The sequence below is a fragment of the Cornus florida genome, unplaced genomic scaffold (assembly GCF_030987335.1).
Source record: "Cornus florida cultivar Cherokee Brave unplaced genomic scaffold, ASM3098733v1 CherokeeBrave_3.0.0_Hap2_Chr02, whole genome shotgun sequence".
Taxonomy (NCBI): Eukaryota; Viridiplantae; Streptophyta; class Magnoliopsida; order Cornales; family Cornaceae; genus Cornus; species Cornus florida.
Window position 1 is genome coordinate 65,812,265 of NW_026775572.1, and position 18,737 is coordinate 65,831,001.

The window sequence follows — 18,737 nt, forward strand, 5'->3', positions numbered from 1 at the left end:
ACTTTGTTAATTTTAGAATAGTTTTAAAAGTTGAAAGATAATTTTGAAAATGAATAGCCTTTTACATGGACTTTTCAAAAGGTGACTATTTCTTGAACAAGAGACATTTTTTTTTTTTTTTTTTTTTTCTTTCATTAAATAAATTGTAATTTTTGAAGATATTTATTTCTTGAACAAGATACATTTTTTCTGGGATGGAGAGAGTATTAAATATACTCTGAAATATAATAAGACCATTATGGCCAAAAACAAAGAAAGCCACATAGCAAAACATCGAGAAGAGGGACATATGTTGTGAAAATCCTGGATCTTGAAACCCAAAAGCTGCAAACTCTACCACATACAGGAGAAAGCAACCTCCGAAATTATTATATGGTCCCGCGGCCAATCATTAACTGACACATAAGCAAAAAGTGGAATAAAACTGACGTAAATCTTACACACTTGCTTACGTATCAATTGGTGATTGGCTTGAGCACAACGGTCCAGATGCACCAAATAACGGTAGGCATTAAACACCAACAATCTGGAGGATGTGAATCATCACTGGACTTAGCCAAGAACCATTCCGCCAACTGGTTGAGGGAAAAAAATTGAGGGGCATTAAAATGGAACCCTCGATCGTTTATCTTGAACTATGAGAAAGTACTACTAGGCACTTTTAAATTTAAATTGTTTCAGAAGAATGATACGTTGATGATTCAAATGATTGTATAGGTAAGTCCTAGAGCTTTGGTTTCCCAGTATTGGTCAGACTGCGTCCATGAGGGAGTTTCAAAATCTCCCAATCGTCATCGTGGACTTTGGCAAAAAGCTGATCCACCATTTCTTCACTGACCTGCTCCAGTTTTGAAGGCTGCCACTGCCGTGAAAGAAAAAAATTAAGCTCAAATACTAGTCAGTTACAAGCACTGTTCAAATGTATAAATTAGTCATACTATAGACATCTACTTCAACTTTCTCCGTTTGTTTCGACATAAAATATTTTCCTTTTCTAGGTAAAATATGTTTTTATTTTTTATTTTTTATTTTTTATTATCCAGTTTTTCTTCTCTGCAGCACTCTTGGACTGATAATGAAGTTTGGAATATAATCTTCTTAGACAGAAGACCTTTTCATTAGTTAGACATTTTCTTCTTTTTCCCAAGGAAGCAAGCTAGAGTGAGTGATGAGACGCAATCCTCATAACTAGGCATATGTGCACCATCAACAATTTTCATGTGCATACACACATATATAAATTTAAATTTGTTGAACTCCCTGCTTTCTTTTAGATTTTTGAGATGCAGTAATTCAGCATAGCCAGCTAGGTTAACTTTTTCACAAATAAAGTAAAATAAAATAAAATAAAATAAAAAATTCGAATTTTGCTGCAATTAGTCAAAACTTACTTCGTTCTATGAAATTGACTCAACGTGATTGCATTCAACTAAACCTTTTCTCAATTACTTGGGATTAGCTACTTAACACAACTAAGCCTCTTTGCAAATATGATTGCATTAATCCTGTTTTTCTATTATGCTTTATCCTAAGGTCATAGTCTAAATCAAACCACGTATAATTACATATTTCCTTACTAACTCTGCCTATTTTAGTTTTGGTCTTCCCTTCCCCTAGCATTACCCTCAATGTCGACCATATCACTCTTTTTAATTATTGCACTCAGTACATGACAAACCCTCTTAATCGATTTATCCTATTTTATCTCTACTTGGTGCTACTTCAACCATTTCAAGAATGTACTTATTTTTAATTTTATCTTTTATTTTCTTGCTGCATATGTGCATCTCATTATTTGCATTTTTGACACGATTCTTACCTGCCCGAAATTATGTTCTATAAAAAAAAGACCGGTCTAACAGTTGTTTTATTAAACTTCCTTTTCAGTCTTAGAGGGAAATGCTAGTTACACAATATTTTTGGCGTACTACTCCAATTAATTTATTTTGCCTTGATTCTATGATTAACATCAATAATCAAGCTTAAATATTGGCAGATATGTGCATTTTTTGGTATCTATTAACCCTCGATCTTCACTATACTTCTATTTCTATTTCTAGTTTTGTTAAAGTTACATTTCATATATTCAGTTTTATACCTAGTTATCTAAATAATTATATTTCTGGAGTTTGTCTCCAAATCTATAATTTAATACTATCAGCAAATAACCAACACAATCAACCTTATCCCGAATGTGTCTTGTTAGTTCATCCATAACTAAGGTGATAAGATTTGGGCTTGTTAGTTCATCCATCACTTGTTTCTCCCAAGTTGTTAACAATATAATCATGGTTCCATCATACATGTCCTTTATCACCTCAATATGCTTTTTGGACTAATTACTTTTTTTCTTCATCAAAATTTCTTATTATGTCTTTTAGTATTTGTTGAGAGAGAGAGAGAGAGAGAGAGAGAATTTATGAAAACGTATATCTTATTTAGTGAGTAATACAATAATACAATGGTGTTTATATAGGAGAAGTTACCGAAGTAGATGAGTGGAGAAATAAATCCTATACATGGTAATGATATATATGGTAATGAGGGATAGGTGAAGGTGGGCTACTGAAATAAAGAAAATACTAGTAAACCCTAGTATACAATATAATCTAATTCTACACGTGTGACAACTCATACAGTACTACAATACTGTACGACACTCCCCCTCAAGGTGGAAAGTAAATGTCAATAACTCCCACCTTGCTACATATGTAATCAATGGAGTTCTTGGGAAGCGCCTTAGTGAAAATGTCTTCAGTCTGCCAGAAGCAACAAAAGGTGTAGCAATCTTATTCGAGTCAACTTTAGATCGAATAAAATGGCAATCTACTTCAATGTGTTTAGTCCTCTCATTGTAGACTGGATTGCTAGCAATATGAATAGCTGTTTGATTGTCACAATGTAGAGGAATTGGGTACTAGACTGAAATCCCAAGTTCCTATAAAAGAGTCTTCAACCAAGTAAGTTCATAGGCAGTGTGCGCCATAGCAAGATACTCTGCTTTAGCATTGAAATGAACCACAATTGACAATTTCTTACTCCTCCAAGTTACTAGATTTCCTCCTATAAAGGTGCAGTAGCCCGTGGTGGACCGCCGATCAAAAGGAGAACCGGCCCAATCTGCCTATGTATCCCCCAATCCAAAGATGTCCAAAAGATCGATAAAGCAAATCATGTTCTGGAGCACCCTTGAGATACTTTAAGATGCATACAACTGCCTCCATGTGGGGTACCTGAGGACTAGTCATGAACTGTCTTACAATACTGACTACATAGGAGATGTTTGGACGAGTGATTGTGAGGTAAATAAGTTTACATACAAGTCCCTGATACATCTCTGTATCATCGAGTAGGTCACCATCATCCACCTTAAGTTTTACATTAATCTCCATGGGTGTAACTATAGGTTTCGAACCAAGATATCCAATATCCTATAAGAGATCAAGAGTATACTTCCGCTGAGAGAGATTAATGCCTTGCTTCGACTGAGTCACCTCAATTCCTAGAAAATATCGAAGTTTTCCCAAATCCTTAGTAAGGAAGCTAGAACTCAAATGATGGATTAAAACTTGTATTCCATCTCTGTCACTGCCGATGATAACGATATTATCTACATACACCATAAGAATCACAATACCACATTTTGTTTTCTTAAAAAAGAGAGAGTGATCAGCCAGGCTTCTGGTCATACCACGAGCTACCACTGATTTATTAAACTTATCAAACCATGCATGAGGGAACTGTTTGAGGCCATAGATAGACTTCTTGAGGTGACACACTCCCCCTTAGACTCAAATCCAGGTGATATAAACTATCTCAATAAGGTCACCGTGTAGAAAGGCATTTTTAACATCAAGTTGATGAAGAGGCCAGTCTACATTAGCTGCAAGAGAGAATATCACACGAACATAATTCAGTTTGGCCACACGAGAGAACGTCTCAGTATAATCAAGGCCATAAGTCTGAGTGTATCCTTTAACAAGTCGAGCTTTGAGACGATCAACAGTACTCTCAAGATTTTGTTTAACAGTGAAAACCTAACAACAACCAACAACCTAAGTATCAACAGGCTTAGGAACAAGGTCCCAAGTATGATTCAATTTTAAAGCATTTTATTTCTTATTCCATAACTTTCCTCCACCTTGGATGAGAAAGTGCCTCCCTGAAAGACTTAGGAAGAGTAATAGAGGATAACGACAAAGAAAAGCTTGAAAGGTAGAGGACAATTTATCATATGATACAAAATTAGAGATAGGTGATTGGTACAAGGCCTTTTACCTTTCCGAACAACAATAAGTTGATCAAGATCAGAGTTGGAGAGATGAAAGAATCTCCAAGCGTTGAAGCGATTGGTGGGAGTTGCAAGGCTGGGTTTACTACTTCAGTTGTTGGAACATGATTACCTACTCTTTTCCGGCGACGCGCATAGACACGAAGAGCTAGTGGGATGTCAAAATCAAAAACTGGAGTTGGAAGATCAGACTCTTGAAGAACATGGGAATGATAAGGAACATCCTCAAAGAAAGGTACATCTACACACACAAATTATTTACGAAGAGTTAGATTATGACATTTATATCCCTTTTGAGTGCGAGAATAACCTAAGAAAATACATTTGTGGGCACGAGGATAAAGTTTGTCTCGTTGCGGGCTTAGATTATAAACAAAGCAGACACACCCCAACACCTTTGAAGGAATGGAAAAAGGGTCTTTATCAAAAAACATCATTTGGAAGGGTGATTTTCCTTGAAGGACCCTAGAAGGCATGTGGTTTAAAAGAGTGGCAACTAGAACTGCATCTGCCCAAAAATGTTTGGAACATGCATTTGAATTATTAAGGCCCGAGCGATAGCTAGGAGTGGTCCATTCTTCCGTTCAACAATTCCATTTTGTTAAGGAGGTATCAACACAAGATGTTTAATGGATAATGCCGCTCGACTCAAGAAACTTTTGAAAAATATTAACTTTATATTAAGGGGCATTGTCAGTTTTAAGAATAAGTAATTTTGCATCAAACTGATTTTGAATTTTAGCATAAAAAGATTGAAAAACAAAGAACACTTGAGATCTATCTTTAAGAATATAAACCCAAGTTAAATGTGAATAATCATCAATAAATGAGACAAAATAATGAGCACCAAATAAACCAGCAGTACGAGCTGGTCCCCAAACATCCGAATGTACTAACTCAAAAGGTTTCATACTCTTATTATCAAAATGAGACTTAAAAGTAGCTTGACGATGTTTACTGAGTTCGCAAGGAGTACAATTAAACTTAGAAAAATTAATGAAAGAAGGAACCAAGACTCGAAGACTACTTGAAGAGGGATATCCAAGGCGGCAATGATAAGCTGAAGAGGAGGTGGAATGTAGAGCAGTCAGAGTAGGAGTCGGTTAGATATAGTAAAGACCATCATTCTTAAACCCCCAACCAATCGTCTTCTTCATTCTGAGAGATCTTGAAAGACACAACGGGAAGGAGAAAAAATAACTAAGCAATTTAAATCTAATATGAATATGCAAACTGACAATAAATAGAATGAAAATTGAGGGATATATAAAACTGAGGAAAAATGAGACCCGAAGTGCGAAAGGTACCAATTTCATGAATAAGTAATTTGACACCATTCACTATAGTACCAACCGATGGTGAGAAAATATGAGAAATATCATAAAGAAAAGATGGGTTTACCGTAATGTGATCGAATGCCCCTGAATCAATGATTCAAGGTGCAGAAGATGAAGTATGGAGATAGGTATTACCTGAAGTAACAATAGTAGCGGTGGAGGAGGGCTGATTTGCTCGCTCATGCTTTACCAGAGAATCATACTTGGCTACAGAGAGAACTACTTGTTCATTCGTATGAGTGAGAATAGTCTCCTCCTGAACTAAAGCCTAGTTAGCCCAAGATGGCTTCCCGTGAAGAGCAGAACAGAGTGATTGTTTCGGCCACAATGAGTACACATCTTGTTGTCGCATCCCCTTTTGCCACCATGAGTACCATGGTCTGGGTTGGAAGGACCTCTGCCCCCTCGTCCTCTATGAAAAGTATCATGTCACTCAGTAGGAACAACAAGAGCAGAGTTGTTTTCCTTCTAAATAACAGGGGCATGAATAAATGCTCTTCGAACTCGAGCACAAGTCTCATTAGCTGTGGGTATCTCGTTGCCAGACAAAATCTGCGAACTGATCGTAGCGAGTTCGGTTTCAGTCCAGATAAAAATTTTGCCACCAGAAACTCCTCCCTGTGTTGTTTCTGTTGTTCTGCGTCTACAGTCAATGGTTGGTAGATATTCAATTCTTCCCACATACCCTTCAATTTTGAGTACTAATCTTTAACAGAACGATCTCCTGGAGATTAAAATTGTCTTGGTACAACTGATAAATACAAGAAATATTCTTCTCTAAAGAATACAAGTCCCTTAGATTTTCCTAGATATCTTTGGTAGATTTTAGGAATGACACGTTGTTAAAGATCTCAGGCTCCAAGCTATTCCATAACCAAGTCATAATCTGAGCATCTTCTTTCTCCCAAGCCTCAATAATCTTTTCATCATTGGTGGGTTTGGTTGATTGAAGATAAGACAGTTTTCCTCGAGTCCGTAAGAACACCTCTACAGCTCGAGACCATTGAAGGTAGTTCGAGCCTTTCAGTTTGGTTCTGGTAATTGATCCAAGAAGATGAGAGTCCTTCGTATCTATAATGAGGGCGACTGAACAAATGAGATATAGTAGTGAGAGGGAGCCGAGAATAGAGAACTAAGATCAAGTCGAGATGGACCCAAGAGAAATTGTCAAGGAGAGAGCCGAGAGAGATTGTCGAGACGAGAACCGAAATCACAGAGGAGAGATCGCCAAGAAGAGATTGCTGAGAGAAAGCTAAGATGGGACTGTAAAAAAAAAAAAAAAAAAAAAAAAAAAAAAATTTAAAAGGGATCAATTTCCGCTCTGATACCATGTTAAGAGACAGAGAGAGAATTTATGAAAATGTATATCTTATTTAGTGAGTAATACAGTAATACAATGGTGTTTATATAGGAAAAGCTACAGGAGTAGGTGAGTGGAGAACAAGTAAACCCTATACATGGTAATGCTATATATGGTAATAAAGGGTAGGTGAAGGCGGCTATAGAATACAGAAAATACTAGTACCACCTAGTATACAATGTAATCTAACTGTATACGTGTGACATCTCATACAATACTGTACAATCATAGTATCCTATTAATTGCTTTCTTTAATTTTATAAACACTATGAAGATGCTTCTTGTTTTCCCTGTATCTTTCCACATTCTCCTCAATAAGTAAATAGCATACATCATTGACCTCCCTGCCATAATCCAAATTAATTTTACTTCACTTTTGTTTTTCATTTAAGTCTTTGTTCTATCACTCTCTCCCAAAGTTCATGGAATGACCAATTACCACTATAATTATATCAACTTTGTGTGTGTGTGTCTACATATATCCCCTTATTTATATTCAATCTGACTGTGTTTGATCTTCTTCCTTTAAAAAAAAAAAGAAAAGAAAAGAAAAAAGAAAGAATTGGAATTGACCCTTTGGGCGGTCTATTTAAAGAGTTTGAAAAAGGTGAAATAAGAAGTATGTAATGTTTATATCACAATTATCGGCCACTTACCAGTGGAAAAGTGGCACGGTCAATTACTAGTGGAAGAATGATATGCGAACGAGAATGCAATTATAATGTGTCACGTGGCTTCATCTGAGGAAGCTATTTGGAAAAGATAATTGCTTTGAACATGTGGTGGAATTCTAGGAAGGTAGTTATGGCTGGAACATAGTTGTCTAGGAAGTGGGGGTACGTGGCAGATTTTCAGAAAGTTAGGTAATTATGACTGGAAGATAACTGTCTAAAGTGGGACATGTGGTAGATCTTCTCGATGGTAGCTATAGCTTGAAGATGACTGCTAAGCAATGGGACACATGGAAGCCAAAGAAATAGGGAGTTACCAGCAGTCGGGAGATGTAACTGCTCAGTGGGACACGTGCAGTCAACAAAGTAGGAGTTACCAGCTGTTGATAGATTTAACTGCTCAGTGGCTGGTTATAAATAGAAGACCTGAAAGGAATGAAAGACCTGAACACATATCAAACAACTCATCTTTTCATTACTTGTCCTTTGCAGACTTGCACTTTATGTTTCATTAGTGCAATCTTTACATTTCAAGCACTTTACTTTCAGCAGTTAGTTTAGCCTTTAATTTTCAGCACAAGTATTTCACTTCCTATTTAACATGTATTTCATTTCCTATTTAATATAATCTTCTAGTTCAGTTTATTTCAATCTTTCACTAGCTTACGTCAGTTCAACCCTTTCTCTCTTCTTCCATTCCATCACTCCAATGCCGAAATCCTTTTCTAAAAAGGCAAGAAAAACTTTGAGAGAGTGGTCATTTTGAGCTCTCCACAATTGCCTAAACCTGAAGCCTCTTGCGGTTAAATTTGGAATATTGTTTGGAGCTATTCCATCCCCATTGGATTCTTGGCGAATTTTGGCACGCTCGCATCTTCCATCTTCCACACAAGATTTTTTTTGCTGCCAAACATTTTTGGCATGCTTGGTGGGACAATGTGTTAAAGAAATTGGAGAAATGGGAGAAAATATTCAGCGAATGGCTCAAAAGGATCTCAACGAGATTGAGGATAAGCTTCAGGCATGCCTTGCGAATTCGCACTTTGAACAACAACAATGCCTTGAAAAATTGTGTTTTGAATAAGAGCAATGCCTTACGAATTTGCACTTTGAACGAGAGCAAATACGGAAGGCTTTCACAACAAGAGGAAATGGTTCACAACCAACGGCTCAAGTTCTTTCACAGACTCAACCACTTCCTTAACTGCAAGTACAACCTCAAACTCTTCTGCCAAAGAAGGCACAGATTGTGGAATAAAATCTTCCACAGTCAAAATTTCTTTTGGATATGGCACCAACTTCTCATCTGCTTTCCTTTGCTAGAAGGAAATCTTGAACAAACTGATTTTCTTCTAGTAACAGCTATATCTTCTCAGCCATTACCGATTCTTCCACTGGAAGGAAATCTTCAATAATCTATCTAATTTTCTTCAAGGGGGCAATGTTTTTTTTTTTTTTTGATAAGAAGGTTTATGGGGTGCACACAGGTGTATCAGCTCGATCTCTAACTGGAATTGCCTCCTTCTTAAGCCACCCATATGCGCTTTATTTCACATCTTGAAGAGTATTTTATTCCAAATCAACCAATATATATATATATTTTTTACTTTTCTTTTGTTATTCTTCCGTAACTTTAATCATTCCTTTGAATGATCTTTTAGTTTCCATCACATATAAGTTTTTGAAATTCACAGTGCTTTAGAAAATAATAGTAATAATTTTTTGCAAGTGGATAAGACAAATTTTAGTGGATGATGTATCTTTATTGAATAAACAAATTTGTTTAAGCGATGCGCTTTGACTAGTGATTTATATTCTTATCTTTTAAATCTGTCTGGGACTAAATTGCTAAGCTTATTATTCATAGTGTGAATGCATTGTTCCAAGAACGCCACCGTCACATTAGTCGGATTAAACTTTGAGGGGCAATGTTTAAACCACAATTATCAGCCGCTTACCCGTGGAAGACTGGTGCGGCCGAGCTGCCTAAGAAGTGGGACAAGTGGCAAATCTCTAGAATTGCAGTTCTAGTTGGGAGATAACTGCTAAGAAATGGGACACGTGGAAACCAAAGAAATAGGGAGTTACCAGCACTCTGAAGATGTAACTACTTAGTGGGACACATGGCAACTAAAGAAGTAGGTAGTTGCCAGCTGTTGGAAGATGAAACTGCTTAGTGGCTGGTTATAAATAGAAGACCTGAACACACATCAACCAAATCGTCTTTTCATTCCTGCACTTAATGTTTTATTAGTGTAATCTTTACATTTCAAGCACTTTATTTTCAGCACTAAGCTTAGCCTTTAATTTTCAGCACATATATTTCAATTCATAGTTTATATAATATTTCAGTTCAATTTATTTCAGTCTTCCAGTAGCTTACATTTGTTCATTCCTTTCTGAAGTCCTTTTTTACAAAGGCAAAAAGAACCTTAAGAGAGTTGGCATTCCAAACTCTCCACAATCACCCGAACATGAAGCCTCTCAACGGCTAAATTTGCAATATTGTTTGGTACTATTCCATCCTCATTGGATTCTCAGGGAGTTCTGGCACACCCACAACTTCCATTTTCCACATAAAAGATATTTTGCTGCCAAACATATAACATTTGAATTTTAATGCATGACTAGGGTTATTTTAGATCCCATAAAGAGTTATTTTAGATCCCATAATTGGTGCTGACCACAATACTTTGTGAGTGTTTTAAGATTTTTAATTCGGACTCTTTATCAACACTCTATATTAAATCCTATCACGAATCTCTCAAGCACATCAACCACCAAGGAAGTTTGAACCAATGATAAATGAAGTGGGTTGCTTTCTTACAAGAGAACACTTTATGTGTTGAAACATATGAGTAGCAAATGCTCTTAGTAGAAGAGTAGCACTTCTAACTTTCATGAGTGGTCAACTTGAAGGAAATGATGTCATTAGAGACATGTACGCCAAAGATAAAGATTTTGGTGAATTGGAGGTTTGAAAATAAGTGCACCAAGAATTAAGACTGTCTTCTTCAAGATGATTTTCTCTTTAAAGGAGCTCACTTGTGTATTCCAAAATGCTACCTTAGAGATCTATCTTGGTTGTGAAGGAAAGATACTTTTGGTCTACCATTTACCAGGATGTGACTCATTATGTAAAGAGATGCTGGATATATAAAACTTGTAAATGATAAACTCAAAATACCAGTTCCTTCATTCCATTACCACTTCCTAAGGCTCCATGGGAAGATGTTAGCACGGATTGTGGTGGGTTTGTCAAGAACTAAAAGTGGCAATGATTTCATTCTTGTGGTTGTTGATTATTTCTCTAAAATGGCTCATTTTATTCCTTGCAAGAAGACTATGGATGTTTCTTATGTTGCCAATCTACTTTAATGATGTGGTTAACCACCATGGTGTTCCAAAGTCCATTCTTTCGGATAGGGATGTGGTTAACCACCATGGTGTTCCAAAGTCCATTCTTTCGGATAGGGATACCAAATTTCTTCGTCATTTGGGAGGTGTTTTTGGAAGAAGATTGGTACTAGTTTGTTGATGGGCTCAGCAAAGTGATGAAGATAACTGTAAAAAACTTGGTTAGAGTGTTGGCGACAAAGAAACAAAAGCAATGGGACATGTTTCTTTGCCAAGCTGAATTTCCTATGACTATGTGGAGAATCTTTCTACATGAAAGAGTTTGCTTGAATTGGTTTATGGACAAGCTCCAAGACACTATCTTTATTGTGCACCAATCCTAAATATCTTTGTCTGTTTGGCAGCAAAAAATCTTTGGTGTCTTCCTGTCGGCTGCGAAAGTGTCTGCGGTTGTGCCAAGATTCACCAAAATCCAATAAGAATGTCATAGTACCAAACAATATCCCAAATTTAGGCCGTGGATGGCTTCGTGTTCAGTCGAAAGTGGAGAGCTTGGGATCACCACTCTCTCAAGTTCCCTTTTCCTTTGTAGAACAGGACTTCGGAGTTGGAGTGATGGAATGAAAGAAAGAACGGATTAAACTAATGTAAGCTATTCAAAGAATTCGGAGAAACTATTGGAAGACTGAAATTGCATTAATTAAGAATTGTACTACAAGTGCTAGAATTAAACTAGGCTAATTACTGAAAATAAAGTGCTTGAATAAAAATGACAAGTTCGGAGTTGTTTGATGCGTGTAGGTGTGTTCTTCATTCTCTTCCAATATACTATTTATAGCCAGTGAGCAGTTATATCTTCTTCCAACTACCACTGAGCAGTTATATCTTCCAACTGCTAGTAACTCTCTATTTCTTTGGCTGTCACGTGTCTCATTTATTAATAGTTATCTTCTAGCCATAGCTGCCTTCTTAGAAATCTACCATGTGTTCACTTCTTAGACAACTATTTTCCCTCTATAACTGTCTTCCTAAAAATCTACCACGTGTCCCACTTCTTAGACAACTATTTTCCAGTCATAACTACCTTCCTAGAAATCTGTTACGTGTCCCACTTTGTATTCCCACTTTCTATGCAGTTAATTTTGCCAATTGGTTTCTTCAAATGAAGCCACGTGACACTCTATAATTGCATTCTCGGCCACATGTCAGTCTTGCACTTGTGATGGCCAATAATTGTGGTACAAATTGGCATCTGTCAGTCTTCTACTTGTGATGGTTGATAATTCTGTTACAAACATTGCCTAATAAGATGGTTGAGGATTTTGCCACTTCTATGGTAATAATTCATGAAGAAGTGAGAAAGAAACTTGAAAAAAAGTAATGAAAAATATAAGTCAGTCACAAATACTCATCGTCAAGTTAAGACTTTCAACGAAGGAGATTTTGTATGGGTCTAGAACAAGACTAAGGAGAAAAGGATTGGTCCATGTACAATTCATAAGAAATTCAATGATAATGCTTAAAAGATTGAAGACCCTCCCAATGCTCATATTCATCTTACTTTCAATGTTCAAGACATGTCAGAGTATTATGGAGAGCTGGTCACAAACTCAAGGATGAGTTCTTTCTCACCTGAGAAGGATGATGTAGTGCCAATATGGCAGCCACGTCAAGATCATGTGTATGTCTAGGTGGTTAATATAGCTTGGAATGGAAGACTTTTCATCCAATAATGTGCCCATATTTATATTTCTAGCATTTTGAGCCTAATAAGTTGTCTTTCATTTAATAATACCATCTTTATTTATTTTGTTTTTATTGGGAGTTGTAGACATAATTAGTGTGGAGAAGAGATTAAGATTTGTATATGTTGGGGCAGTAGAAGCACAAAAACATCGACAGCCAATGAAAGATAGTAATCACACAACCAAAACAAGATTTATGTGATTCACCCAAAATTTAGGTTACGTCCACGGATGAGAAGATATTTCTAAAATCATGTAGAGATATTACAATTAACACCAGACCATGTGCATAAACTTTTACCCCAGAGTTCTTCTCTATGTACTCCATGAGACTCCCTCTCGCCATCAATGTTCACTTTACCAAATAGTAAACTCCCTCTACCCATAAACCCTCATGAGGCTACATCTCTCCCGACTCATAACTCTCAATAATAACCTAGGTATCTATTTATAAAGCCCTGAACCGTTGCATGAGGATTAGAATTCGTTGGAGCCCAAGACTTGTCTAACAAGAAATTACCCAATAAAATAAAACCCTAAAATAGAAACATAATTACAATAGAATATGAGATACAATTCCTAACAATGAGCAATTTGTATTACTAGCTTAATCACTTAAAATAAAATTAATCGAAGAAAGGTAATTACTTGTGTCTTCTTACACAATTACTTGCTACCAAAATTTATGTTATGGAGCTTGTTGGTAATAATTGTTGTTTTTTACTTATCAGCATTTCACTTTAAGATATGCTGATTATTCATCTTTTTACAACTTTAAAGTCATTGCAAAGCAATTATCATTAACTTTTGTCATTAGTACTCTAATTTCCCCCACGTTTATAGCGTCCCCTATCTTCTTTTACTTTCTCAACCTTTCTATATAAGTATATATATATACAAATATATATATTGCAACTCTTTGTGTTGCCCCATACAACAGCCTATAAGACTTCTAAATGAAAATTTACTGTTTAAGTTTCTGATTCACAATGGGAAATAAACATGTATTATTACTATTGGAATCTGGATAACTAAAGAAAGCCAAAGGTGACTCATGCAGAGAGAATAAGTGATGGTTAGTATTTCTACAAAAGAAAGGTGAGTCATGCAGAGACAATAAGTGACAACTATTGTACCTTTGGATCTCTGCTTTTGTCAAATAACATTGCTCTTCCACCCTGCAGGTTGGTTTTCCATTACAGTGATCAACATGAAGTTAGTCAAGAAAATTCACTGAAAGCAATATGTGTATACTATAGAGACCTCAAAGAAATCACTGTTCACTGTTCTTCGCATAAAGTGAGAAACAACAGTATAGTCTCGTAACAGACAAGATTCAAGTTTGAGCATTCGTCCTTCTCTAATCTGATGAAAATTCAAGAAAATTTGTTAAACTTTAATGATAGAATGACACACCGCATTATTAATGAAATAATGCATGCATCTTTTTGGGATATAAAAAGCATTCATTTCTACAAAAAAATAAAATAAAAAGCAAAAAAAAGAAGAATTTAGAATGATTCTTACAGATCGTAGACAAATTTTAAGACCTGTTGGTGAGGCTGACTTCATATAACTTACTGCATCAACCACCCACTTTTCTGCTTCTACAGTAGCTTCATTTTCCTAAACAAAACAATTTGCACCCTATATATATTTTTTTGAAAAGTTGCACCCTATGTATGTTCATAGTTCTTATATGTATCACAATTTTAGGCAGAGGCCGGGAAAAATAAATGACGAGTAATTTAATTGTAACCAGACACACTTACCAGAGTTAACAATATTTCTTCAACAGTTTTTCTAGAAAAGCATTCGTTGATGACGCCCAATCTATTTGTAAAAATCTTTAATGTCAATAACTTTAGCAATTTCATGTGTCAATGCAATAGTGTTAGATTGAGGGGAAAACAATGAAGCATTAGGAAACAACAATAGTGTAAGATTGAGATTGCATAATAGAAATACTATATATCACTGGTTTTTCTCCTCTTTGGGTGGTGTTACAACATGACATGAATTGAATGAAACTATTGCTAATGACCACCTTTTATAAGAGCTATCTGGCTTTATATATGCTTTATGTGTGAATTTGTTGATGACCTCAAATATAGTTGATGCATCTGAAGAAACCACATCACATAGAGCATCTTCTAATGACTGAAGATCCTGTGAAGAACAGAACAGACTGAAGATCCTGTGAAGAACAGAACAGAAGAAAAGAAAGACCATAAAAAAAGTTCTATTCTTAATAATATTAAATTCTCTTCCATACTGAAAGATTATTAATGATGCGTTCGATGGTAATTATCATGTAAAACATCAGCTTTTTAAATCAATTCTTAAAAAAGTTTCATTCTTGCTGTGTAAATCTGTTTTTAATATCGTAAGTACCTTTGAAAGGACAAAGTGGGTTGCAAGGCCACATGCAAGCATTTCAGCTCCATCTATTCTTGCTCCAGTTAGCCCTAAATATTCTCCTGTAAATATAGCGTTTGCCAAGTAATAATTAGATGACATGAAATCATATGGATAATATATATTTTTTTTGATAAGTAATAATAAAATAAAAAGGCGTTCAAAGGGGAACGCGTCCCTTAAACAAGAGTGGAACCAGGGCTAAGGCCCTAAAGAATCCAAGAAAATAATTAAATCATCTGAAGAGGAACAAGAACTCCTCTTCACGTAATTGAAGAGAGAACGAAGAATGAAAAGTTTCAACGTTGCCGTAGATGACTCTTTCCTTTCGAACATTCTGTTATTTCTCTCCCTCCAGATGTACCACCATACGCAACGTAGGACAATTCTCCAAAAATCGTGTACATCCCTTCTCACATGACATCCTCTCCAGACATGAATCAAATCCTTAGTAGATCGTGGCATTACCTAACGCATGCCGAACAACCCAAGAATAAGATTCCAACAATCGTGCGCCATAGGACAATGCATAAGGAGGTGATCAACTGACTCCCCATATTTCTTGCATTGGTAGCACCAATTAACTAAACAATTGCCCCTTTTCCTCAGGTTATCAATAGTCAGAATCTTACTCCAAACAGCGGTCCAGATAAAGAAAGCCACCCTAGTTGGAGCCATGGATCGCCATATGGTCTTCCTCGGGAAGCCACGATTATCAAAATTAGGTAGACATAAGAACAAAGATCTTACTTCGAAACAACCGTGGGAAGAGGGAACCCATGTCAAATCAACATAATCTCTGCCAACTCCCTCCTGCCAATACAAATGATCCAGAAAAACACATACCTCGTCTAACTCCCAATCCTGAAAAGAACACCGAAAGTGCACGTCCCACGTAATCCCACTACTATCAAGCCGATAACAGTCAGCTACGTAGGCGTGTTTATCAACTGCAATACTGAATAATCTAGGAAATGTACGAGGAAATGGCTGATCACCACACCAAAAATCTTCCCAAAAACGAACACGACTTCCATCACGAACTTTGAATTTAATATGAGCAGAAAAGGCATCCCATCCCTTACGAATGGATTTCCACATCCCAACTCCCCCCACAAGAGAAATCGGATGTGTAGACCAGTCGCCAACCTTTTCCCCAAACTGACAAAAGACTAACCTACGCCACGGATGATGTCTTTCCCTTCCATATCTCCATAACCATTTACCCAGAAGAGCTTGATTAAAAGGAACTAATCGTCTAATGCCAAGACCACCCAACTTCATAAGCTTGCAAACTTGCTCCCATCTGACAAGGTGATACTTGAACTCGTCACCCCTTCCTCCCCATAGGAAGTCCCTTTAAATTTTTTCAATCCTATCTGCAACGGAGCAAGGGATTTGGAACATAGATAAAAAATAAGTGGAGAGGCTCGATAAAGTACTCTTAATAAGAGTAACTTTACCCCCCTTAGACAAGTATTGCTTCTTCTATCCTGCCAATCTCTTCGCATATCTATCAATCACTAATCCCAACTCCCCACTATCCTTGAGGAGACCCCTAAGGGCAAACCCGAATAAGAATAGGAAAAGAACTCACCCTGCATTTAGGAACTGCAGCTAAAGAAGAAATATCATGAACATTCCCTATCAGGACAAGCACACTCTTGGCCACGTTAACCTTTAGCCCGGAAACCGCCTGAAAACAAGCCAGGATGCACCTCAAATATCAGAGTTGAGACACATCAGCGTCACAAAAAACCAGGGTATCGTCTGCAAAAAGTAAATAAGAGATCTCCATCTAATGGACTAGATCTCTACCCACCCTAAAGCCCTTAATAAGACCAAGATCCTCTGCCCTGCGCATAAGTTTGCCTAAGCCCTCCATAACAATAAGAAAAAGGAAAGACGACAAAGGATCACCTTGTCTTATGCCCCAAGTGCAGCCAAAGAAACCAGTGGGAGAACGATTCACAAGAATTGAAAACTTGACAGATGAAAGACATGTCTCAATCCACTTCCTCCATTTATTTCCAAAAAACCCCATTCTTTGTAACAAATAGAGTAAAAAATTCCAGTTCACATGATCGTGAACTTTTTGAATATCAAGTTTGCATAATACTCCAGGAACACCACTACGCAATCTGGAATCCACACATTCGCCTGCAATAAGAACTGCATCAAGAATTTGCCGTCCTCCAACAAAAGCATTCAGGGAATCCGAGATAATCCTATCCATTACTTCCTTCATCCTTAGAGTAAGCACCTTAGCTATAAGTTTGTAAATACAGCCCACTAAGCTAATTGGATGGAAATCCTTTATATCAGAAGCGCCTCCCTTCTTAGGGATAAGGGCAATAAATGAAGCATTTAGCGACTTCTCAAAAACGCCAGTGGAATGAAACTCCTAAAAATTACCTATTACCTCATTTCTTACTACCGCCCAACTTTCCACCAGAAAACATATAGTAAACCCGTCAGGCCCTGGAGCTTTGTCCCCATTACAACTTGATAAAGCCTTTAGAACTTCGTCTTCAGTAAAAGGACTCTTAAGCCTATCTCTATCCAGCTCAGAAATAGCCTCAAAAGGGAGACCGTCAAGTTTGGGCCCCCAAGCCTGTGTTACCTGGACTCGTCGTTTCCGGCGAGGGTGTCCGTGTCGACACTACACGACATGGACATGGACTCGGGATATGCGTCCGACCTTGTACGATCAAGATCGGACACGGCCGTTGAAGAAAACCCTTGTTTCAGTGGTCGGAAATTACTAGTTTCATTGCGGTTTCATCGCGATTTCAGGAAGGAGGTTTTGGAGAAGACAAGGGTTCTTCACGCGTTGGTTTTGCATAGAAACCTACCTTATTTGGCGCATCCCACTCACGCGTAAACTTGACAGCCTGTCATGGTCATTGAGAAACGTAATAGAGTGTGTATATAATTATATATATATGGTAGTAGTATATATATATATGGTAGTAGATATATATATATATATATATATGATTGTAGCATCTAAATATCTATATATATAATCATTTAGTGGGTTACCAACTGTAACCCACTAACTATGTTGACCGTTTGAACATAATAAATAGGTGTAAATTTACATTTTTGACCTTATAATTTATGATGAAAAAATTAGAAAAGATTGTGTAGTATTAAGTTGCGTTTTTGCCCCTCAAAAGATCTGGTTGGGACTTCTTTTCTTTCTTCCCTCTTGTGTGTGTATATATAAATATATATGTGTGTGGGGTTTTTGACAAGAATAACCCTATTTATTACTCTTCTTATATTTGTAAGTTAATACAATTATGTAATTTTGTACTCATGGAAAATCTTCTCCCCAGTTTTATTTTATTTTTTGTTTTTCCCTCTTTGTTTTCTTCAGAGTTCATATTGCAGGCCAGCAGTGCAAGAAACACTGTGAGATCGCCATTGCCCAGGGAGCATTGCAAGAGGGGTAAGCGGAATCCATATTTAAATCCCTCCGGCATTGACTGAGCAGTTGTTGATTCATTGGATTCGGCCGGACTCAATATTTTAATTCTGGCTTCTCACCGG

The 18,737-nt window shown here is 36.8% G+C and overlaps 1 protein-coding gene across 1 annotated transcript in view; it reads right to left on the reverse strand.

Annotated features, from left to right (window-relative positions):
• Positions 1–342: 342 nt before the first annotated feature.
• Positions 343–18,737, reverse strand: part of LOC132296349 (probable 3-hydroxyisobutyryl-CoA hydrolase 3) — a 65,216-nt gene continuing 46,821 nt past the window's right edge. Inside the window, exons 8-14 of the mRNA XM_059794560.1 lie at positions 15,156–15,241; positions 14,809–14,930; positions 14,534–14,594; positions 14,289–14,387; positions 14,025–14,126; positions 13,898–13,939; positions 343–862 (exon numbers count right to left, since the gene is read on the reverse strand). Of these exons, the coding sequence (XP_059650543.1) occupies positions 725–862; positions 13,898–13,939; positions 14,025–14,126; positions 14,289–14,387; positions 14,534–14,594; positions 14,809–14,930; positions 15,156–15,241 (650 nt within the window). The 3' untranslated portion in view covers positions 343–724. The remainder of the gene's footprint in view (positions 863–13,897; positions 13,940–14,024; positions 14,127–14,288; positions 14,388–14,533; positions 14,595–14,808; positions 14,931–15,155; positions 15,242–18,737) is intronic.